The 24,549-nt window shown below is 42.6% G+C and overlaps 1 protein-coding gene across 1 annotated transcript; it reads right to left on the bottom strand.

Moving 5' to 3' along the window:
* Positions 1-21,345: 21,345 nt before the first annotated feature.
* Positions 21,346-23,526, bottom strand: LOC141141485 (somatostatin-1-like). Its single transcript, XM_073629106.1, has 2 exons — positions 23,284-23,526; positions 21,346-21,834 (listed from the first exon to the last, which is right to left on the bottom strand). Exons 1-2 carry the CDS (start codon positions 23,416-23,418, stop codon positions 21,622-21,624), a joined length of 348 nt encoding a protein of 115 aa, XP_073485207.1. The 5' UTR covers positions 23,419-23,526; the 3' UTR covers positions 21,346-21,621.
* Positions 23,527-24,549: the final 1,023 nt, after the last annotated feature.

Here is a 24,549-nt window from a genome sequence, read left to right as displayed (position 1 = left end):
ATCGGAATCTGGAAGCCCCCTTTAACAAGGTGACCCCCAGATCCCGGCCCCCCCCCTGTGTGAAATGGTAAGGGGGTACATAAGTACCCCTACCATTTCACGAAAAAAGTGTCAAAAATGTTAAAAATGACAAGAGACAGTTTTTGACAATTCCTTTATTTAAATGCTTCTTCTTTCTTCTATCTTGCTTCATCTTCTGGTTCTTCTGGCTCTTCTGGTTCTTCTGGTTCTTCCTCCGGCGTTCTCGTCCAGCATCTCCTCCGCGGCGTCTTCTGTCTTCTTCTCCTCGGGCCGCTCCGCACCCATGGCATGGGGGGGAGGCTCCCGCTCTTCTCTTCTTCTCTTCTTCTTTTCTTCTTTTCTTCTTTTCTTCTCTTCTTCTTTATTTTTTTCTCCGGGCCGCTCCGCAATCCATGCTGACATGGAGGGAGGCTCCCGCTGTGTGACGGCGCTCCTCGTCTGACAGTTCTTAAATAACGGGGGGGCGGGGCCACCCGGTGACCCCGCCCCCCTCTGACGCACGGTGACTTGACGGGACTTCCCTGTGACGTCACGGGGAATGCCACAGGGAAGTCCCGTCAAGTCACCGTGCGTCAGAGGGGGGCGGGGTCACCGGGTTGGCCCCGCCCCCCCCCGTTATTTAAGAACTGTCAGACGAGGAGCTTCGTCACACAGCGGGAGCCTCCCTCCATGTCAGCATGGATTGCGGAGCGGCCCGGAGAAGAAAATGAAGAAGAAGAGAAGAAGAGAAGAAAAGAAGAAAAGAAGAAAAGAAGAAGAGAAGAGCGGGAGCCTCCCCCCCATGCCATGGGTGCGGAGCAGCCCGAGGAGAAGAAGACAGAAGACGCCGCGGAGGAGATGCTGGACGAGAACGCCGGAGGAAGAACCAGAAGAACCAGAAGAGCCAGAAGAACCAGAAGATGAAGCAAGATAGAAGAAAGAAGAAGCATTTAAATAAAGGAATTGTCAAAAACTGTCTCTTGTCATTTTTAACATTTTTGACACTTTTTTCGTGAAATGGTAGGGGTACTTATGTACCCCCTTACCATTTCACACAGGGGGGGGGCCGGGATCTGGGGGTCACCTTGTTAAAGGGGGCTTCCAGATTCCGATAAGCCCCCCGCCCGCAGACCCCCACAACCACCGGCCAGGGTTGTGGGGATGAGGCCCTTGTCCTCATCAACATGGGGACAAGGTGTTTTGGGGGGCTACCCCAAAGCACCCTCCCAATGTTGAGGGCATGTGGCCTGGTACGGTTCAGGAGGGAGGGGGGGCCGCACTCTTGTCCCCCCCTCTTTTCCTGCGGCCTGCCAGGTTGCGTGCTCGGATAAGGGTCTGGTATGGATTTTTGGGGGGACCCCACGCCGTTTTTTTTTTTTTTTTTTGGCGCGGGGTTCCCCTTAAAATCCATACCAGACCTGAAGGGTCTGGTATGGAATTTAGGGGGAACCCCACGTCATTTTTTTTTTTTAATTTTGGCCGGGGTTCCCCTTAATATCCATACCAGACCTGAAGGGCCTGGTATGGAATTTAGGGGGACCCCCACGTCATTTTTTTTTTTTAATTTTGGTTCGGGGTTCCCCTTTGGGGAATTCCCATGCCGTTTTTATCAATGAACTTCTATGTGTATTGTCGGCAATGCAATAGCCGCGGGTAGTTTTAAATGAGTTTTTTCCTTCAAAATGTCATTTTGCTGTCAGACTGTTCTAAACACAGGAAACATGCGCCCCTTTACAGGCACACTATAGACACCCCCCAGGTACGAAATTTAAAGGGATATTACACTTTTATTGATTGACTTTAAGTATTATTAAAATCACTGCTCCTGAAAAAACGGCCGTTTTTAAAACTTTTTTTTGCATTGATCCATGTCCCCTGGGGCAGGACCCAGGTCCCCAAACACTTTTTATGACAATAACTTGCATATTAGCCTTTAAAATTAGCACTTTTGATTTCTCCCATAGACTTTTAAAGGGTGTTCCGCGGCATTCGAATTTGCCGCGAACACCCCAAATTGTTCGCTGTTCGGTGAACTTGCGAACAGCCAATGTTCGAGTCGAACATGAGTTCGACTCGAACTCGAAGCTCATCCCTAATAGAGAGTAATTAACTCTCTACAGGGGTACCCCTTCGGAAAAGAAAGAATTGAAAGAAAAGAAAAAGAGAAAAGAGAAAAAAAAAATAAAAAAAAAATAAATAAATAAATAAATACATTTTCTACCCAGGGTATCTCATCCTGTACAATGTACTTTAATGCTCCCACAGTTGAGAAAACCCAACCTGCCATCACAAAGATCTGCCTGGTGGACAGCGATACCCCAACAACAACCACCCGCCCCTCCTAGCGCTAGCAAAACACGGCACAACACAATGCAGAACTAATAATAGATGTCTGCTAACCTGATATAAATTGCGCAAAATTGTGTTGAGCTCAGTGCCTCACCAGCATGGAGTTAGGCAAGATCGGAGTTGAGGTTATGCTGTCCCCGTACGGGCCACCAAATAAAGTAGAATAGTAAAGTATCGAACCAGGCAGAACTTCAGCAATGCAGGTTTATTAACAGCTGATAACATACAGGTTTATTACAATATACAGGTCCAATTTATACAGTTTCTTACAATGCAAGCATATTAGATATAAATATTCTTATCCTCTAACCAAATTTAAACAATTGTGAAATGTTCTCACCTGGAACCAGAATGGGTCTTTACTGCCAATTCTTGGGAACCCGTCACCTGATAGGGACCAGTCGATCGACCAGTGGTCTGGCCCCCTCACAGAGTTCTGGGTTCCAGCTCGACCAAGTTCTTGAGGGAAATTCACCTGAGACCACATTCTGGAACAAGTTAAGAAGTCTTCTCTAAATCGTACGAGGAGACAAATTATGGACAGATACTTGCCCATTGGTTCTGACCTCTATGACCCGTGCAATAGGGAAGCATACACAGAGTTCAGCCTTATGAGCTCCTATCTGACTTGTCCGAGGGGACAAGTTAGGACAGATACTTGCCCATTGGTTCTGACCTCTATGACCCGTGCAATAGGGCAGCATACATAGAGTTCAGCCTTATGAGCTCCTATCTGACTTGTTCGAGGGGACAAGTTAGGACAGATACTTGCCCATTGGTTCTGACCTCTATGACCCGTGCAATAGGGCAGCATACATAGAGTTCAGCCTTATGAGCTCCTATCTGACTTGTCTGTCTAACAATTGCAGAGCTTGCATTTATATACTCTTTTACAAGTCTTATCTCAACTATCTGTCTTACATATGATTGGTCACTAAGATCTACGTCAAAGTAACCAACCATAAATCTGACACCTGTTCTACAACCAGATAAACGTAATTATTCCCAAAATTCCTATATGTTCATTAAAGTGATTTATAACTTTTTTTGTCCAATTAAAAACACCTGTATAGAGACAGTCTGGCACCCATCTGTGTTATCAAACTCTCTTTATCTTGATAAGATTTAACTAGCTTCAAGGATGACAGATTTATGACATTTGGAAAAATGAACTTTCAATAACCCCACCAGATGTGTTATATGTCTCACTATATGTATGTATTTTAACAGTTTTAATGAGGGCACAAGCAGACCTTTGTTTGACCTTGTCAAACTTAATTTAATGTACTATACATAACTTTAATTATTTCTAAACCACCTGTTTTCATATCTTTATCTGTCTGATTTATATGCATTTCAGACTTGAGACAATTCTATATTACTTGAATCTATCCTAATGAACTTTCACCCAGTAAACTATCTTAATACATTTTCGAGAACACCTGTGTACAAGTACTTGTCATAAAGCAGAGGTCATTTAAAGTTCAACACTTATAAATGAAGACTTTCTAAATCTATGGAAAACACAGTATACATTATTAAAGATTAATAATTGTTGCTTTACTTATTGAATAATAATATTGATAAAACCACTACTATATAATAATAATAATAATAATAATAATAATTATCAATAAAATATATGCAAATCAATATATATGAAATACATTGGCTAATATGAGATTCCACAACAAGCCCCGGACCATTATGCTGCCTAAGGACCAGAGGACTTTTTCCAATTTGGCACTGCATCGCTTTAACTGCTAATTGCGCGGTCATGCAATGCTGTACCCAAATGAAATTTGCGTCCTTTTCTTCCCACAAATAGAGCTTTCTTTTGATGGTATTTGATTACCTCTGCCGTTTTCATTTTTTGCGCTATAAACGGAAAAAGACCGAAAATTTTGAAAAAAAATGATATTTTCTACTTTTTGTTATAAAAAAATCCAATAAACTCAATTTTAGTCATACATTTAGGCCAAAATGTATTCGGCCACATGTCTTTGGTAAAAAAAAATGTCAATAAGCATATATTTATTGGTTTGCGCAAAAGTTATAGCATCTACAAACTAGGGTACATTTTCTGGAATTTACACAGCTTTTAGTTTATGACTGCCTATGTCATTTCTTGAGGTGCTAAAATGGCAAGGCAGTACAAACCCCCCCCCAAATGACCCCATTTTGGAAAGTAGACACCCCAAGGAAATTGCTGAGAGGCATGTTGAACCCATTGAATATTTATTTTTTTTGTCCCAAGAGATTGAATAATGACAAAAAAAAAAAAAAATTACAAAAAGTTGTCACTAAATGATATATTGCTCACACAGGCCATGGGCCTATGTGGAATTGCATCCCAAAATACATTCAGCTGCTTCTCCTGAGTACGAGGATACCACACGTGTGGGACTTTTTGGGAGCCTAGCCACGTACGGGGCCCCGAAAACCAATCACCGCCTTCAGGATTTCTAAGGGTGTAAATTTTTGATTTCACTCCTCACTACCTATCACAGTTTTGAAGGCCATAAAATGCCCAGATCGCACAAAGCCCCCCAAATGATCCCATTTTGGAAAGTAGACACCCCAAGCTATTTGCTGAGAGGCATGTTGAGTCCATGGAATATTTTATATTTTGACACAAGTTGCGGGAAAGTGACACATTTTTTTTTTTTTTGCACAAAGTTGTCACTAAATGATATATTGCTCACACAGGCCATGGGCATATGTGGAATTGCACCCCAAAATACATTTAGCTGCTTCTCCTGAGTATGGAGATACCACATGTGTGGGACTTTTTGGGAGCCTAGCCGCGTACGGGGCCCCGAAAACCAATCACCGCCTTCAGGATTGCTAAGGATGTAAATTTTTAATTTCACTCTTCACTGCCTATCACAGTTTCGGAGGCCATGGAATGCCCAGGTGGCACAAACCCCCCCCAAATGACCCCATTTTGGAAAGTAGACACCCCAAGCTATTTGCTGAGAGGCATGGTGAGTATTTTGCAGCTCTCATTTGTTTTTGAAAATGAAGAAAGACAAGAAAAAACATTTTTTTTTCTTTTTTCAATTTTCAAAACTTTGTGACAAAATGTGAGGTCTGCAAAATACTCACTATACCTCTCAGCAAATAGCTTGGGGTGTCTACTTTCCAAAATGGGGTCATTTGGGGGGGTTTGTGCCACCTGAGCATTCCATGGCCTCCGAAACTGTGATAGGCAGTGAAGAGTGAAATCAAAAATTTACGCCCTTAGAAAGCCTGAAGGCAGTGCTTGGTTTTCAGGGTCCCGTACGCGGCTAGGCTCCCAAAAAGTCTCACACATGTGGTATCCCCATACTCAGGAGAAGCAACAGAATGTATTTTGGGGTGTAATTTCACATATCCCCATGGCATGTTTGAGCAATATATCATTTAGTGACAACTTTGTGCAAAAAAAAAAAAAATTTGTCTCTTTCCCACAACTTGTGTCACAATTTAAAATATTCCATGGACTCGACATGACTCTCAGCAAATAGCTTGGGGTGTCTATTTTCCAAAATGGGGTCATTTGGGGGGGTTGAACTGTCCTGGCATTTTATGCACAACATTTAGAAGCTTATGTCACACATCACCCACTCTTCTAACCACTTGAAGACAAAGCCCTTTCTGACACTTTTTGTTTACATGAATGCTTTCCCAATTTCCCAATGGCGCTGTTTACATCCGGCGAAATCTAAGTCATAAAATGCTCGTAGCTTCCGGTTTCTTAGGCCATAGAGATGTTTGGAGCCACTCTGGTCTCTGATCAGCTCTATGGTCAGCTGGCTGAATCACCGGCTGCATTCTCAGGTTCCCTGTTGAGACAGGAGAGCCAGAGAAAAACACGGAAGACGGTGGGGGGGGGCATTCCCTCCCACTGCTTGTAAAAGCAGTCTAGAGGCTAATTAGCCACTAGGATTGCTTTTACATGAAAGACGACCGCTGGCTGAAAAGAATGATACCAAGATGATACCTAAACCTGCAGGCATCATTCTGGTATAACCACTCAAAGCCGTGAATGGCGTACCTGAAGACATAAAAATGGTTAACAATAAAACACAGTAAACGGTAAAGTATACAAAATTGCATACCTGAAAAGCAAACGTGATAAAACATAATAGCAATAAAACATTGCAGAATAGAATACAGTAAAAAAGAGCAGAACAATAGAGAGAGAATAGAGAGAGAGAGAACAATAAAACGACAACTATTTTTTTTTTTTTATATATATTTTTTTTTTTTTACACTTTTTTTTGTAACTAACTTTTATAACTGTAACCAGTTCCAGGTTCGGGTCTCTCAAAATGCGATGGCATCTTGGGAGACCCTGTGAAAGTGTGCCTAGTCTGTGCAATGCTGTACGCTACGCTAATACTCAACTAGTGTATGGTAGCGTTCAAAACATTCACCAATGCAAAGACCAGGATTGTCAGGGCAGGAGGGACAATAATAGCGGGTGTCACGCCTATATCTGCGCTTGCTGCAGACGCAACATCTTTTTTGGGGGGTTCGTTGGGTAGGGGTACTCGGGAGGACATAAAGAAAATGCCTCTCATGCAGCCCACTGCATTTGGTTGGGGATGTGAATGGGGGAAGTACGGGCGCTGCAGAAGTGGTGGGTTCCCAATTAGGATTGGTGAATGCAGCAGGAAGGGCATTATGGGCACGACGGGCCTGTGTTTGTCTTCTTCTTGGTGGCAGCGGGACACTACTTGTGCTTGCCACCTCACCAGCTTGAACTGCACTTATGGGACTTGCCATGTCACCAAGTGTTACTGCAGTGCTGGTTTGACTACGACCGGGGTGTACTAGGCCGCTGGTGTTTGCCAGTTCACCAAAACGCTACCAAAAAAACTGTTAGCAATCGCAGGGATCAGGCCTGACTCTGCAAACGCTGCAGTTATGCGTTTAGAGTTTTGTAAGTGACAGTGATCGATTGATACTGCACTTGGGTGGGCTGGGCCGGGCGGAGGGGCAAAACGCAGGTGCTAGCAGGTATCTGGGCTGATCCCGCTAACACTGCCTTTTTGGGAACCCTAAACTGCTGGGGACGCTAGTATAGATCTGATCGGATCAGATATTGATCCGTTCAGATACTACACCACTAAGGGAGGTGTACGGCGCATCCGTGGGTGTTAGCGCTACTGGCACTAACCTGACGCTGCCTGGGGCTGGTGCTTGTCAGTTCACCTAAACGCTACCAAAAAAACTGTTAGCGATCGCAGGGATCAGGCCTGACTCTGCGAACGCTGCAGTTATGCATTTAGTGTTTTGTAAGTGACAGTGATCGATTGATACTGCACTTGGGTGGGCTGGGCCGGGCGGAGGGGCAAAACGCAGGTGCTAGCAGGTATCTGGGCTGATTCCACTAACACTGCCTTTTTGGGAACCCTAAACTGCTGGGGACGCTAGTATAGATCTGATCGGATCAGATATTGATCCGTTCAGATACTATACCACTAAGAGAGGCGTATGCTGCGTGCGTGAGTGTTAGCGGTACTGGCGCTAATCTGACGCTGCCTGGGGCGACGCATATCACCGCCGGGCGATCAGGGGGCTAAACCTTTATTCGGTAATAAATGGCGGGTGCCCTGACACTATAAAAAATAAACGAACTAACCAGCGTCACCCGTAACGGTTATACGGTGATCAGTGGTGACAGGGTTAACTAGGGGGCAATGAAGGGGTTAAAACATTTATTAGATAGTATATGGGGGTCCCTGTCGCTATAAAACGCTGACGGCGTACCTAAATATTTATGTCCCTAACTAGCGTCACCAGTGACACTAATACAGCCATCAGAAAAATGATCGCTTAGCGACACTGGTGACGGGGGGTGATCAAGGGGTTAAAACTTTATTGGGGGGGGTTAGGGGGTGTCCTAGACCTAAAGGGGGCTAACAGTAACTGTCCCACCACAGTAACTGTCACAAACTGACACCAAGCAGTAATCAGAAAAAAAAAAAAAACTGCTTGGTGTCAGTGTGACAGGGGGGGAGGGGTGATCGGGGCAGGATCGTGGGCGTATTGTGTGCCTGGCATGTTCTACTGTGTGTGTGTGTTTGGTGCACTCACATTACAGTCTCCTCGGCGCCGGAACAGAAAACGCCAAGCCGAGGAGAGATTACATCATTTCCTCTGCCTCTGTGTACAATACAGAGGCAGGGAAATGATCCCATTGGCTGGGAGCGATCGCGAGGGGGGGCCATGAATGAATGGCCTCCCCCTCACCACCGATCGCCGGGGAGGATTTGACGACCGCCGCAGGCACCGGGGGGGATCCGATCGGACCCCCCACCCGCGGGCAGGCAAGGACGTATCTGTAAGTCCTTTTGCCTGCCCGTGCCGCTCTGCCGATGTACATCGTCGTGCGGCGGTCGTCAAGTGGTTAAACATGTTTTTATCCATGTTAAATTAAAGTGTTTTTCTTTTAAATATAATTCCTTAAATCTATTTACTAGTATTTGCACCTTAACAATCCCATAAATACTTCAATAATTCTCTAAACATTTTTGTAGGCTCCCCTGACACATGTATTTACTGTGTACCTACGTGTATGTGGGGGCTCAAAATTTTTGGGGGGGATTTTGTTCGCTTGGTTGCAACTTTTTTACTAAACTTTATTTTCCCATCACATAGGGTCAAAAAGTTCCTTACTGTGTGTGTGATACATTTTTGGATGGCAGGTTCTGTTTAATGAGACATCAGGGGTTCTAGTGTCTTGTCTGTCCTCCAATTAAACTACTGCAGTGCAGATCGACACCAGGACTCTTAAAGGATCACTAAAGTTATTTTTTTTTTTTTTTAAATAACAAACATGTTATACTTACCTCCACTGTGCAGCTTGTTTTGCACAGAACGGCCCCAAACCTGGTCTTCTGGGATCCCTCGGCGGCTGTCTCGACTCCCCCCACAAGGAATCAACACTTTCATGCGAGCTCCCTCGCATGGTGTTGAGTGCTTGCGGGCCCGCTCCAGTGATACAGCCGGCGGCCATAGCAGCTCACTGAATCACCCCCGGCACGCCGCATCATTGGATGTGATTGACAGCTGCGCTGCTTTCAATCCATCCATTCTAGCCAATCAGCACCCAGGCCGAGCGGAGAATAGGATGTCGGGAGTGAGCGCAGGACTTTCGAGGGGTCAGGTAAGTAAAACGGGGCGGCTGGAGGTGCCGGTATCGTCAGATGTTTTTTCATCTCAATGCATAGAATGCATTGAGGTGAAAAATCTTTTACCTTTACAACCTCTTTAAGTTATTTTTCACATGTCACTCCCAGATCAGTGACAGGAAAGAAAGATCAGCGAACAGATGTTCACTGATCTCCCTCTCCTCTGCCCGTCTGCACCTGGCATGCTGGTCCCAAGTCTGCAGTTGAGCACGCGGAGCTTTAAAAAATGGGAGAAGGGCCTGCAGTAATGGGGGTGTGTGTGGAATTGATCTGGTGGCGGCACAGTCACCAGATCACTTTCATCCGACAGCCGACTGTGGACTTTGTCAAATTTTCACACTCCTGGTGGCTGCCGCCTTCAGGAGTGTTTGTGAACCCCCCAAAGCCACCGACATATGGCATACGTTGGTGTTTGTAAATGGATTAAGGGTTTGTGTACGTGAGCTTCATAGTCTGTGTCTGCCTTTTCATGAACCTGTATGGATAAAGAAAAGCAGTTCAGATGTAATAGAGCAGGACATGCTCAATTTATAGGATAAAAGCCTGTTAGTCCCCGCAATAACCACAGTTGAACAGTGCTCTATATAAAAAAATATAAAATTCAAACAATGGGCTCCAAACTGCTAAATAAACTAAACTCTCAAGTACACAACTGTAAAACATGCTTATAAACACTGTACACTAAAGGGTATAATATACAATTGGCATGTTATTTTAAGCAATAAGAACTTTAATAGTGTCCTTTAAATGCATGCAATAAATTGTGCAGCTTAAAAAAGTCCCAATACTATCATTTAAAAAAAAAAACGTCCTCCAACCTGTTTGAGTAACTCTGATCTTCCCCTCTGCACTTATGTCCTGACTTCTTCAAGATGACAAGATAATGCTTTGGTCTTAGTAATTATATCCAGTGCCCTACACTGTTGAGAATTAATTGCTTTAAAAACAAGCTATTTGGATAAAAGCTGCACCCGATTCATGCCAGCAGATAATGATTTGGAATAGTCATTATCTTTCAAGTTTCCTTAGTGAGGTGTTCGGGGTGAGGCAACCCTTCTGGACTTAACAGCTTGATGACCCATATAAAAGATTCATATTTTCAACTCTCAAAAGGGACTAACACATTGTGGTTCCTAAGTTTACTGAGGCAGTATAAACAGAAAAAAATATATTTTACAAGAATCTAATCAATGTGCTTAGGTCTTTGAATGCTGTTTATGGTTGTGTCAAATCCAAAAGCCAGAGATCTGTGAAATGAGAAAAAATGTTGGATACAAGTCAGCATTTTGATTAAATATTTTAAATCACAATACAAATCTAAGGTTAGATGGTCAGTACCCATAATGCATAAACCTTTCACCAAATAGATTGTATGCTGTTTACTGAATGGGAAAGCCAGGGTCACAGGCAAGTCAGCGGCTAAAACCTCTTCTTGAAGTTGCCAAGCAGAATGTATTTATTAATGGTTTAACAATACATTAGATTTAATACTTGGCTAACAGACAGTAAACAATTACATTCTATTAAAAAATTGATCTTTTTTGCAGCTTATGTGTTGCTGTTATGAGGGAATAAATTGTATGAATAGCATTAGTGAATCTGGCAGACAAGAAGCATGATTACAGCCAATACTTCCAACCATGTTACAACTGATTAACCATAGAAATGCTTTGCTAGTAACAGGAGTGTAACATATTACAAATGCATAAATACATAAAAAAATCATGCAATAATGGCAAGAAATAGACACATATAATGCAAGCAATATGGCAAGAAATAAATACATAAAAAATTGAATTTGAATGTCTTAATGATTTAAATTATTACAGTTATTAATAAAATAGTTCTTTTAAAAAAGCTCTTTTTCCTTTTAAAATTTGGCTTCAAATAAACCCCTTTCTAATGCTAAAGTTAAACTGCAAATAAATATACCACTATCGACACCATCCAGCCCGACAAAATTAGACTGAGAAATTGAAGATGCCAGGTGGAAAAATGTCAGGCTAACAGTGACTGCAACCAATCAGCTACAGTCAATGTTGAAGAAATCTGACAGCAGTGGGTGCCGGATGTCTGAATATAATAACCAGTAGGGGGCAGGGAAGATTCTTCCATCCACACTATTTGTCATGGATTGGGAAATCAAAAAGAAATCTTTATGTGTATGGCCAGCTTGAAGAGGAACTTGACCCCCCCCCATCCAACTATCTTACCTATATAGCCAGGTAGTGCAAAACAGGCATTCTCGCGCTCCATCCAGCAGTGTTCTCTGGGGATCTGCCACTTCACCACTGCACACTCAGTCCCACACCACCAACTTCTGCTATCACCAGGGTGTGCTGGCTTCTGGTTTGTGCAGTGGTCCCAAGATCATGTGCACAGCACATTCACCGTAGAACCTCCCTGCGGACTCCTGGAACCTATGACGCTGGTGTCCCAGGAGGCTGTGAGTACTGTACACATCATTCTGGTCCAGGTTAGAAATAAAGAAGTTTGGGGAGGGGTCCCCAAAAACGGTGTTCTCACCCCATACAATTTTTTTTAATATGTCCATTTCTGTTGGAGGAGGAGGGCAGGAGGTGATTTATACAAACTTGGCATGGACGGTAAAGTTGATGAGCAGGGTTAAGACTGGGAGAGGGAGGGACAGCCCTGAAGCTAATAAGGTCCTGCTGAATTGAACAGGTGCTGACATGGAACATGTTAACAGGAGAAGAGAGCAGCTTGAGCAGATATAAGCGCCTGCTGCTACTTCTTCATTGTATTACACAAGACTGCAACCAGGGAGGTGTCACCACTAAATTTCTTAAATTTAACAGACCAAGTAGTATTACTCTCATAGTTGGGTCTGACTGAAATGCATGGATCCCAAATGCGACTGGAGAGCAGGGATGTTACTACCAGGGCAGGTGTCCTGTATCTCCTGCCCCAGGTCCTAGACATTATGATCCCCACCAGTGCATCACAGAGCTAGGTTTCTCTTCAGCCCTGAGGTGTCACATGAAACACATCAGGAGGAGCCTGTAAGGAAGAAGTTCTCCCATGCTGTCCTGTGCCTGAGGTGTGTAAGTTCCAGGGGGAAGGGGGGTTGCACTGGGGGACAGACTGACCTTAAGGGGTGATAGGATTGGTGCTGAGGAGGTGGAATATGGGGGTGAGAGGTATTGTGCTTAGAGGGTGAATTTGTTCTAAGAAGAGGGGTTTGGGAGGAGATAATTTAAGCTGGTGAGAAGGATTTGTGCTGGGAGATGGATTTCAGGGGAGGGGAGAGGATTTGTGCTAGGTGGGTGGAATGGGGGGGGACTTTGGGGAGGGGGGGATTATTTGAGCTGGGAGGTGGGATTTGGGGGGGATAAAATTAGTGCTGGGAAGGGGAATTGGGGGGGGTGAAAGGATTTGTGTGTTGGGGGGGAGGTGTGCTAGTTGATAGGATAGGGATTGTGAAAGGGAGAGGGTGAGAATTTGTGCTGCTGAGATGGAATTTGGAGGCAGGAGAGGATTTGTGCCATGAGGGTAAAGTTGGGGGGGGGGGTACTTTTGTACTAAGAGGAGAGATTTGGGGGGAGAGAATTTGTGCTGGGCAGAGGGATTTGCAGGGGGAGAATTAGTGCTGGCAGGGGGATTTCAGGGTGAATGGATTTGTTTTGGGTGGAGAGAATTTGTGCTAAGAGGGGGTATTTGGGGGGAATATTATCTGTGCTGGGAGGTGAGATTTGGGGGAGGGAGAAGATTAAAGTATATGTAAACCCTCACCTTGTAAAATAACCTATTCCATTTAAAATAGAAATGAAAGGCAAAACATTTGTGTATACATATAAAAACATTATAAATACCTTTTTCCTCTGTTTTATAAGTGATTGTATTCCCTCTAAAGCTCATTTTGCAGCTGAGAACAGAGAGCTGGGGGAGGATAAACACATTCCAGTGAATTGCTGTGCAGAGGGGGCATGTGAGCAGAAGTCTGATCATTGGAAGAGAACACACACCAGCACAGCTAGAGATCTGATCATGCTTTGCTGTCCTGCCCAGTGCGATCAGTTTTTAATAGAAAAGCAGAGGGTCTGGCAGGAAAAACAGGGATTTCACATAAAGGAAGCAAAACAAACAGAACAGGATACTTTTTCATAAAAGTATGTGATACAGCAGGCACATATGAGAAATATGAAATGTTAGGTTTACATATTCTTCAAGTTCTATGGAAAGTGTTTTGGAAGGGGAGGATTAGTGCTGGGGGGAATAATTTGTGCTGGGGGAAAGGATTTTTTGCTAAGAGGGAGAATTATGGTGGGAATATTACTTTTGCTAGCTGGAAGGGAAGATTTGGGGGAGGGAGAGGATTAAGTCCTGGGGAAAGGGATTTGGGGGTGGGAGATGATTTCTGCTGGGAGAGTGGATGAGGGGATTAGAACTGGGTGGAAGGTTTTGGGAGTGAAAGGATTTGTGCTGAGGATTGGGGGGGGACATTATTTGTGCTGGGAGGGAAAATTTGGGCAGGGAGAAGATTTGTGCTTGAGAGGTGTATTTTCGGGGGGAGAGTATTTGCGCTGAGGGAGAATTTGGGAGTGATTTGGGGTGGATTTGTGCTAGGAGGGTACTCCTGACCCCTGCAGTCTGCACATTTCATCCACCTGTCCCAAGCTTTTTTTTGTATTATATACTCCTGACCCCTGCACTCTGCGTGTTAGTATTTCTGACCACTGTAGTGTGTTCTGTACTCCTAAACCTGGCACTGGCCACTAGGGATGGGCGAACGGTTCGGCCCAAGCATAATTTCGGGCCAAACTTTTGCTGTTCAGACATTCGACGAACAACCGAACAAACAGGTCGTTCAACCGTTTGTTTGGCCCCCCAAACCAACCACAATGCATTGTGGCACCGAACAGTGCATTGCAAGCCCTGATTGGCTGAAGCAGTGAAAGCTTTAGCCAATCAGGGCTCAGAGCACTGTCAGAGTCATGATTGGACACTGTCATCATGACTTTATCCAATCATGGCTCATTCCTGCCCCACAGTATAAAAGTATTCTTTCAATGGCAACCATTTTCAGTGTGATTTTGGTGTGGAGAGAGATAGAACAGGGCTCTATTCAGTGCTATTAGTTAGTGTGCTATACTTCTAATTTGCTTCAATTGTCAGTGTAGAATATTAGTTTAGTGTCAGTCTAGGGATAGTGTGAGTGTAGTGAGGAGGACTATCATTCAGCTTTTCATAGTGTGCAGCTAGAGTAGCGACAGCTCAGATAGTTTCACTGTAGTGTAGTGAGACCATGTCATTCATACATACAGTGTAGAGTAGGGACAGCTCATATAGTTTCAGTGTAGTGTAGTGAGACCGTGTCAGTAATCTTTACATTAGTGTATCTCTGGAGTATGGACAGTTCAGATAGCATCAGTGTACTGCTCTCCAGTTTAACGTAACATAGTTTTGTAGGCGTTACTGCCAATTTAACGCCATATAGTTCTGTATGCATTACTGCCAGTTTAATGCCATATAGTTTTGCGTGCGTTACTGCCAGTTTAACGCCATATAGTTCTGTGTGCATTACTGCCAGTTTAACGCCATATAGTTTTGTGTGCGTTACTGCCAGTTTAACGCCATATAGTTCTGTGTGCATTACTGCCAGTTTAACGCCATATAGTTTTGTGCATTACTGCAGTTTAACAACATATAGTTGTGTGCGTTACTGCCAGTTTAGCGCCATATAGTTCTGTGTGCGTTACTGCCAGTTTAACGCCATATAGTTTTGTGCGTTACTGTCAGTTTAATGCCATATAGTTTTGTGTGCGTTACTGCCAGTTTAACTCCATATAGTTCTGTGTGCGTTACGGTCAGTTTAACGTCATATAGTTTTGTGCGTTACTGCCAGTTTAACGCCATATAGTTTTGTGTGCGCTACTGCCAGTTTATATATTGGAAGACATTTTTCATTTTTAGGCTTTCACTTTAAAAATCAAAAAATCACTGCTCATTAAAAAATGACTTTTTTCACAAACTTTTTTCTATTGATATAAGTCCTCCAGGGCAGGACCCGGAACCCTATAACCATTGTATGCCCAATTACTTGTATATAAGCCTTTAAAATGGGCACTTTTGATTTTTGACGTTCGAGTCCCATTGACTTTAATGGGGTTCGTTATTCAGGTCCGAACTTTTGCAGTTTTTTCGGAAGTCCTGGTGCGAACCGAACAGGGGTTCGTTCAGCCCATCCCTACTGGCCACAGCACTGTGCTGTCTAGCAACATGCTAACAGGAGAAGAGAGCAGAGTGAGCAGATATAAGCACCTGCTGCTGCTTCTTCATTGTCCTACAGTAGGCTACAAGCAGGGAGGTGCCATCGCTATATTTCTTCATTTTAACAGAGTAAGTAATATCACTGCTGTTTGATATCATTGCTGTTCACATACATTTTACACGTTTGTATTTGTGTGTGTGCACAGGGTGACAGAGGGGGTACAATTTTTATGGGCAGTTTCAGCGACAGCGTACAGTGGCAGTGTATATTTGGCTGTGGACCAGCACCCAATTCTGATTTATTTCAGTTTGGGGATTTTTTTTTAAGGCAGTTTTAATAGTAACAGTTGGCCAGTAGATTGTCATGACTGTCTCTGTTCTCACTGATACAAAACTGTACTACCACTGGCCAACACCTATCAATCTCTTCTTTAACCACTTGCCTATTGGGCACTTTCACCCCCTTCCTGCCCAGGCCAATTTTCAGCTTTTAGCTCTGTCACACTTTAAATGACAATTGTGCGGTCATGCAACACTGTACCCAAATTAAATTTTTATCATTTTTTTTTCCACACAAATAGAGCTTTCTTTTGGTTGTATTTAATCACTGCTGTTTTTTTTTCTTTTTTGCTAGAAAAGTTTGAAAAAAAAAAAAAACTTTTCTTAGTTTCTGTCAGCAAATTTGGTAAATAAGTAATTTTTCTCCTTCACTGATGTACGCTGATGAGGCGGCACTGATAGGCTGCACTGATGGGCACTGATGAGGTGACACTGAAGGGCACTGATTAGGTGGCACTGATGAGGAGGCACTAATATGCAGCACTGATAGGTGGCACTGATATGTGGCACTGATGAGCACTGATTGGTCGGCACTGATGGGCACTGATAGGTGGCACTGATGGGCACTGATAGGCGGCACTAGTGGACAATGATAGGTGGCACGGATAGGCGGCACTGATGGGCAACACTGATGGGCACTGATGGGTGGCATTAATGGGCAGCGCTGATGAGCAGGCAACAATGGGCACTGAAAGGCAGCACTGACTGGCATCACCATTGGGGAATGATCGGTGTCACTGCTGGGCACTACTGATGGGCACTGCTGAGGCTGTACTATAACCAGGGCACTGATGATTACAGTCTCCCCTGTGAGGAGATGCCACTGATCGGCTCTCCTCGCCTCACACTCTATCAGTGTGAAGCGAGGTGAGACGGTAAACTGCACACAGCCGATCACATGGGTAAAGAGGAACATGTTGCAGCCATGATAGGCATGCGAGAATGGTGGTTCTGGGGCGCCGTCATATGACGTTGTCCCAGAACGAGAGTGCCACCCTGCCACTGTCATTTTACTATACGGCGGGTGGCAAGTGGTTAAAATTAAGATACTGTAGTGTAAAATTTCCAACCAGCAGTACATTTTTAATGAAGGAGAATTAACTGAAATGTACAAGACAAAAAGAGTGCAGGCAAGTGTTTTACTACAAGAATTAAAAAGGCCGCAGATAATAAAGCGGTGTAAAATTGCCCAGCAGCAGGGCAATTTAAATAACAGGGTTAGGCCCAAATTTACTAGAGACAGGAGTTCTGTCAGATGTTTTAGCTCCCGTTCACATTAGAGTGACTTGGCATGTGATTTGACAGGTAAAGCTGCATGACAAGTTGCACCCTATTGTCGGCAATGGCACTGCTCAAATCGGTGCGATGCCAACTTTTTAGTGCCGCATTGATAAAGAGTAGTTCGCTACTTTTGGCGATTTCAGGTGCGACTTGGATAGACATCTGTGCATGAAGCTGCACAGATGTCAAGTTCCAACTCTCACCTGAAGTAGCACTGACATGCGGCTTTGAAATCGTGTAATTTCAGATGAAGTCGCACGATTTCAAAGCCGCATTCAATGTGAACAAGGGCTAACTATAAGAATTAAAATACTGCAGAATAAAAAGCCGGTACAGCCAGCCAATGCATGTCATCTAAAGGATTTGTGCAGGACAATTTTAATCAAGGATGATAGGTCTAACTGGTGTTCTATTTGTCTAGGGGGATAGGGGGATGTGGTTAATATGAGTGATATAATGTGAGGTGGTCTAAGTACAAACTGTTCTTGCACTTTTTTTTTCAAACAATGCAGTGGTATGATGTGAACAAAAGCCAGTCCAATACCAGATGGTCAGTAAAATTCTCCACAAGGCCCAATCAAACTAAAATGAAAAAAAAAAAAAAAAAGAATTCCTTTAACCTAAAATAAAAGCTTTAGCAACAAAAGCAGCCTTCGGGACCTGACAGTCTGTGAACATGTCATTTTCACCTAGTTTGGAAAGTGGAAATGCTGTAGAGGAGAGGTCCACTTTAAATAATTTGTATGGGCTATGTTGGGCCAAATAAACTATTTCCATTAGAGAACAATATGGCTGCTGTTTGTGCTGTGATATACTCATAGGTCTGCACAGCCTTTTGCATTAGGGTGTGCACACTAAAGCTCAAAGACACATGCACTGTATATATACATACACTCTTCCTTGCGACACTCTGCCCCGCCTGCACATTATCTCCTTGTGTGCAGATTCAGAGTGAAGGAGAAATTCTTCCAAACTTCTCTTATAAGCAGAGCCGCTCAGTGGGAGATCTTTCCCATCTCCCCGGTGGCACACAGAGTGGAAATGCAAATGCAAACAGAGTGATTTGGATGTGTCAAGGCACATCCGGCACACCCTGTGCACATGCCTATGACATATAGATGGATATATTGTAGTTATAATAGCTACATACAGTAAGCAGTGCTTATTCCTGCACCAAAACAGGCAACTACAAGGCGAGTGCAAGTTTTCTTCTGATTGGTCGAGGTGAAGAGGCGGGTAGATGATGTCACAATTTCCGCCTGGGCCAGAGGAAGCCTATATTCATGATATTCATAAATTAAAATATAAGCGAGGGAAACATTCAGCCCAGCTCTCTTTGATTCTAGCCGCAGAGGAAAAATTGTAGAATATTGGCATATACAATGTAATACTGACATAAAAGCACACACTCTTGATGGACTTGTGTCTTTTTTCAACCTCACCTACTATGTAACTATTACTTTTTTACCTTCATATAGGTTTCTTTTTGCTAACAACTAGATGAATATGGGAAACAAAAGCTGAGATGTAAAAACAAATCACAGTCCTACTTCTGACATAATCATTAAAACAGAATGATGTAAGATTCAGTTTATATGTAAATATCTGAAGTTCATTGCAATCTACTTGATGAATACGTTGCAATGCATTAGATGCAGTGATTATAATTTGATATGTTATACTCACATATAAATATCATTTTTCTTTTTATACATTTTACCTGATGAACACCAGCAAAGTAATTATCTGATGCCATAACACATAGGGTAACTGTTACACACAGCAAATCTGAAAAATAGCAACACAAATCAAAAAGTGTTGCTAAATATTTACAATGGATTATAGCTACCTACATGGCTAATCCTGTGGAAATAGTGTGGACAATTCACTATAAAAGATAAGAAGGCTAAAAGTCTGAAAAGTGCCCAACAGTGATAAGGAAAGTCACTTTGCCAGGAGCAGCCATTAAAGTGATTGTAAAGTCTTGTTTAAAAAATAACAATTATGTTATACTTACCTCCTCTGTGCAGTTGGTTTTGCACAGAGCAGCCTGGATCCTCCTCTTCTCGGGTCCTTCTTTGCTGCTCCTGCCCCCCCTCCTATAGAGTACCCCCTCAGCCAGCAGCTTTCTATGGGGGCACCCGAGCCGAGTCAGAGCTCTGGGTATCCATTCAGACACGGAGCCTGACCAGGCCCTGCCCCCTTTCTCCCCTGATTGGCTGACAGACTATGACTGACAGTCGCGAGAGTCAATGGCGCTGCTGCTGTGTCTTAGCCAATCAGGAGGAGTGTCCCGGAGGGCCGAGGGACTCGTGGACATTGCTTGAGAGAGATGGGGCTCAGATAAGTAATTAGGGGGTACTGAGGAGGCTGCTACACACAGAAGGTGTTTTATCTTAAAGGAGAAGTCCAGCCAGAGCTCATTTGGCTGGGCATCTCCTATGGGTCACAGGAGTGCAATTGGTTTTGCACGACTGTGACCCGGTTTCAGCAGAGAGCAGGCTGAAGTCTGCTCTCTGCTGATGTCACCAAGATCAGTTCAGGCATCACGTCACTCCGACTTCCAAAGTCTGGATCCGCCAGGTGCCTGGACTGATGGCAGTCTCAGCCTCTCAGCGAGCCGCTTAGACGGCCGCTCCCCGTCCCTCCACGGCTCAGTTCCAGTGAGCGTGGAGGAGCAGAGCAGGAGAGCTGCTGATTGACAAGCAGCACCTCTCCTCTAGGGGAGCCGAGAGAACCAAGCCATCAGCGGTGTTCGCTGGCTCGGTTCTCAGTCAAGAGGCGGCGGGGGACAGATACAGCATCGCTACATCCACCAAGGTAAGTATGATGGGGCAAAAACCCATACTTCTCTTTTAATGCATAGAATTCATTAAGATAAAAAACCTTCTGCCTTTACAACTTTTTTAAGGGCCAAAGTACTTGACCAAAGTCATGACTAAGTGAAGGTTGCATATACCTAAAAGTGTTACTAAACCCAGAACCTGCATTCACTATATCTGGTCTCACACAGTACACAGAACATGGAAATGCAATTATTTTAGTAAATATAAACTGCTAAATACCCTTTCTCATAAGCCGTATATTGCAATCTTGTGACTTCGATCAGTTCCTAGTAAAGATTGTAGGAGGAGTTTTCATTCCCCCGATTCTCTGTCAGAACATGTGTGGACAGTGCTGATTGGCCCTGTGATGATCATATGCACCCTCCCAAGAAAAAAAACTCTCTAGCAATACACACCAAACTTAGCATGTGCAGCCCGTCCCCTGGCTCTGTAAATTTTAGGTTATTTTTTGGACACAGTGGAAGAAGAGGAGGATCAGAGAGACAGGATCAAACAGCCTTTATACACAATGCAAAGGATTAACCCACAGAGAGTATAACAAGCATGCTTTACTGCATATACAGACTGATTTTACTGTTGTGTGTTTAGTAACACTTTAAGACCCAGTGCAACCATTTGCTTGCCTGCAGTAAATAAATGCGACCAACCACAGATACACAGCACAAATGAAAAAGAATGTAAAAAGGATTAGAAAAAGTAATTTGGTTCTTAATGGCAGCCATTATTCTGTGAGAATAATAAAAAAAGGAAACTGAAGCAAGGTTCAAGTCACATATTATGTGGTGTAATTATATCGTTACAGTCTTTTTAGCTTCTAGGGTTTTATGAAAAAGATTAACTGGGAATCATCTGAATCATTATATTAAATGTTATGAACAAAGGAGGGGATTAAACTACTGAGTCTCTTTAAACAATGTGAGCTGATTACTGTTTCTTCTCAAAAAGATCATCAAATTCTGCTATAGTCCCATGCAACTGCGGATTTGAAGAGGTTAACCAAGATTTTCTGTTTTAGCCATACGACATTGATCATATGAGAAATCTCTGTATAAGAATGATGTTTGTGTACTATCCTATGTATCGTTTGAAATGGCATAGACGAAAGCACACATTCATAGCTTGAAACACGCTTTATTGCAACAGATAATTAAAAAATAGTACATCTGTGAGAATTGAAAAGTGCATATCATAATAACTATCAAGAAATCACAACCCAAGCAAATAATTTAAAATTCCAACTAAAAGTTTTATTAAACAACTCCAAATTAATATGTTTTATTCACCATAACTGTGTGTGGTATTTACAGTCTTCGGCTTGTATGATCAAGGCTTTGTCTAGGGTTGAAGGAGTAGGAAAATAAACGACCAGAGGGTAGGGGAGCTGTTAAAGGCTAACAAGACGTGAATGTTTTCCAGAAGAAGTTCTTGCAGCCAGCTTTGCGTTCTCTGGGGGCCAGAGCTGGACTGGAGTTTGCAGATCGTTCTAGTTCTAATCTAACTTCATCTTGTTCAGCACCTCTGGGCAGGTCATCAGATTCTAAAGCATCATTGTCTGTCTGGGATGGCTCTGATAGCAATTCTGCCAGGAAGTATTTGGCCAGCTCCTGAAATCAGGGTGGAAAAGAGTAGTTAGATTAAGGATTATATAACAATTATCCATACTAGTTTTAATCAAATTAATAGTAAAATATTTCAACTCTCATTTTAAATCAGGTGAACAGGAAACCCACTAAGTAGCATTTGGCATCTTTAAGAAAGTATGTAATGGATGTAACCACAAAGCCAACATATAACACAAATATTAACCCATGTTGAACATAAATTAAATCAGCCAAATCTAGTGTGAGAGTGATGTGCAATCATTAAAATAGGTTAAATGGTGGATTATCATCTGGGGCATTTGAGATGTCAGAAGTTCTGTGCTCTTCATTAAATGCTACATTAGACAGCCCTTACTGCAGAACTGAACTTCATTATCTGCTACAGCATGTGTTGGGAAATATGCTTATTACATAAATTAAGATATTTTTTCTGTAAAGGAGTTATGAAACACCATGTCAAACTATTAGAGTGGTCTTTGCCTTTACTATAATGTCAAAGTGAATTTTGGACATCGTGCATTTCAAAACACTGCAGAAATTCAGCTGTTCAATCATAGCTCAAAAATCATTGCCAGGAAATTGTTGTATGAATGCCAAGTTAAATGGAAATCAAACTTGTTGTCCATATTAGCCAAACTTACATATATTTAATAAAAAATATGACATTTTGATGTTATAAGCAACTTCTCCAGTTGTATGAGCTCTAGATTTCATATTTGACCCCCACCAGCTCTTTAAATTCAACACAAATTTGCATTGAATTTAGCACCTTGGATAGCTCAAAATTGATCCTAGCAGTTCTAGTACAACAAAGCTGTACATTAATTAACAATCTAGCATTGCTAAGACTGACAATGCTGATCAAACGTAGGTAAATAATGGGAGACAAGCAAATGTTGAACTCTTTTAAGCTAAATTGCAGGCTGAGGGGTTGATTTGCTAAAATTGGAGAGGGCAAAATCTGGTGCAGATGAGCATGGTAGCTAGTCAGTTTTTAACTTCAGCTTGTTCAATTAAACTTTAACAAAAAAAAAAACCTGGAAGCTGATTGGTTTCTATGCACAGCTGCACCAGATTTTGCACCCTCCAGTTTTAGTAAATCAACCCCTTTGTGACCATGTCAAAAAATCTTGCCTGATATCATAAAGAAAGACACTTTTTAATTCTCTATAAGGGGTCTATCCATAAATGTTTTCATCAAAGACTGACACAACTTTTACCCAGGATTCACACATTTTTTCCAACAGATTTAAAATTGGACAAAGATATGATCTGTAAAAAGCTGTGTGGACGTATATATATATATATATATATATATATATATATATATATATATATATATATATATATATATCCCTATGAGTAAAGTTAACAAATCTGCAAGTTAAAAGTATCTTTTCCCTAGTAGTATTTCAGCTGCATGCACAGACATTCATTTAGGAGGCTGCGTACCTGTTTTCCTGCTGCTGCCAGAGATTTCTGCAGGAACTGGCGTAGTCTCGGATCTGTAGGTGTAGCTGAGATTGAGCTCATAGCCAGAGCTAGTGAGAGTAGGGTCAGAACACACCGCACTTGACAGGACTGCATCTCTATAATAGGATCTCCCAGTTAATTGAAGAGACAGTGCTATCAGAGCTAAGGAAACTGCTGTGACTGTTTCTTTTGCTTCTGCTCCTGGGATCTCTTTAGCCCCCTTTTAAACTCTCCATGAGACGTCAGCAAAGGAAGAGCCCCCTCCTCCCCCCTCTTTTCCCTGAGATAGCCACCACTTTTACGCACCATTACCCCAAAGTAGATAAATCAGTAAAGCCACAACCATCAAAAGCAATCTGAAGGTTTTTGGTCTTTTTTCTAGTGTTTCATGATTATAGTGTTTACTTAATCTTTAAGCATATTCACAGCATGTCTGGTTTTTACGTGCTACAAGATCATATAACCCAGTCTGTGCCAGTCACCTCCCTGTCTTCCTGACTATGAATCAACTGTGTGTCATCTCTTTTGTTTTGTAATTGCAGTTCATTGGTGGCAACATTATTATTCATTCCTCTAAGAACATTGAATACCTGCTAAACATGGTCCTAGTTTTATCATCAATTGCCAAATTCTCAAACTTTTTGATTATATTCACTTATGTACAATATAGTCTAAGTATAACTGAAAATACTTTTTCAGACTTCATTTGCTTGTCCTGCCTTCTCTGTTTGCATTTGATGGCCATCTTTACAAAGGAAAAAAATCCGGACAGCTGCACTCCTCAGATCTTTTAAAAACCACCTATATTATCACTAAAAAAAAATCCCTAAAAGGAGTCAAAGCTCACAGAGGGGGAAGAGCGAGACAGTGGTGGCCACCTTTCTTTTAATTACAATTTTAATTATGAAATAACTTTTGCGGCTTTTGCACAGTAAGGTTAAAGACATGTACAGATCACGTAACTTTGACAGGACAGTTCTTAATCTTGGGGGAAAAAAACAAGCTAAAATAGGGTGGATTTGGGTGGATTTGGAGGTGTTCTGTTTTTGAGGAATCAAAAAGCTCTCAGATGAGTTAAGTAGCAGTCAACATAACCTTCTCAAAGATTGCAGGTTTAGTAGATATTTAAGTAGAAAGAAATGCCATTCTGGAAAAGCATTCTATCTCTCTCTATCTATCTATCTATCTATCTATCTATCTATCTATCTATCTATCTATCTATCTATCTATCTATCTATCTATCTA

Source organism: Aquarana catesbeiana, linkage group LG04 (genome assembly GCF_042186555.1).
Source record: "Aquarana catesbeiana isolate 2022-GZ linkage group LG04, ASM4218655v1, whole genome shotgun sequence".
Taxonomy (NCBI): domain Eukaryota; kingdom Metazoa; phylum Chordata; class Amphibia; order Anura; family Ranidae; genus Aquarana; species Aquarana catesbeiana.
Note: the sequence above shows the minus strand (reverse complement) of the source record. Positions and strands in the feature narration are given on the sequence as shown.

Excerpts from the sequence above, each read along its gene's own strand:
- LOC141141485 (XM_073629106.1), bottom strand. The coding sequence starts at position 23,418 with ATGCAGTCCTGTCAAGTGCGGTGTGTTCTGACCCTACTCTCACTAGCT. Across the intron at positions 21,835-23,283 it reads TGGCAGCAGCAGGAAAACAG|GAGCTGGCCAAATACTTCCT; the intron begins GTACGCAGCCTC and ends CCCTGATTTCAG.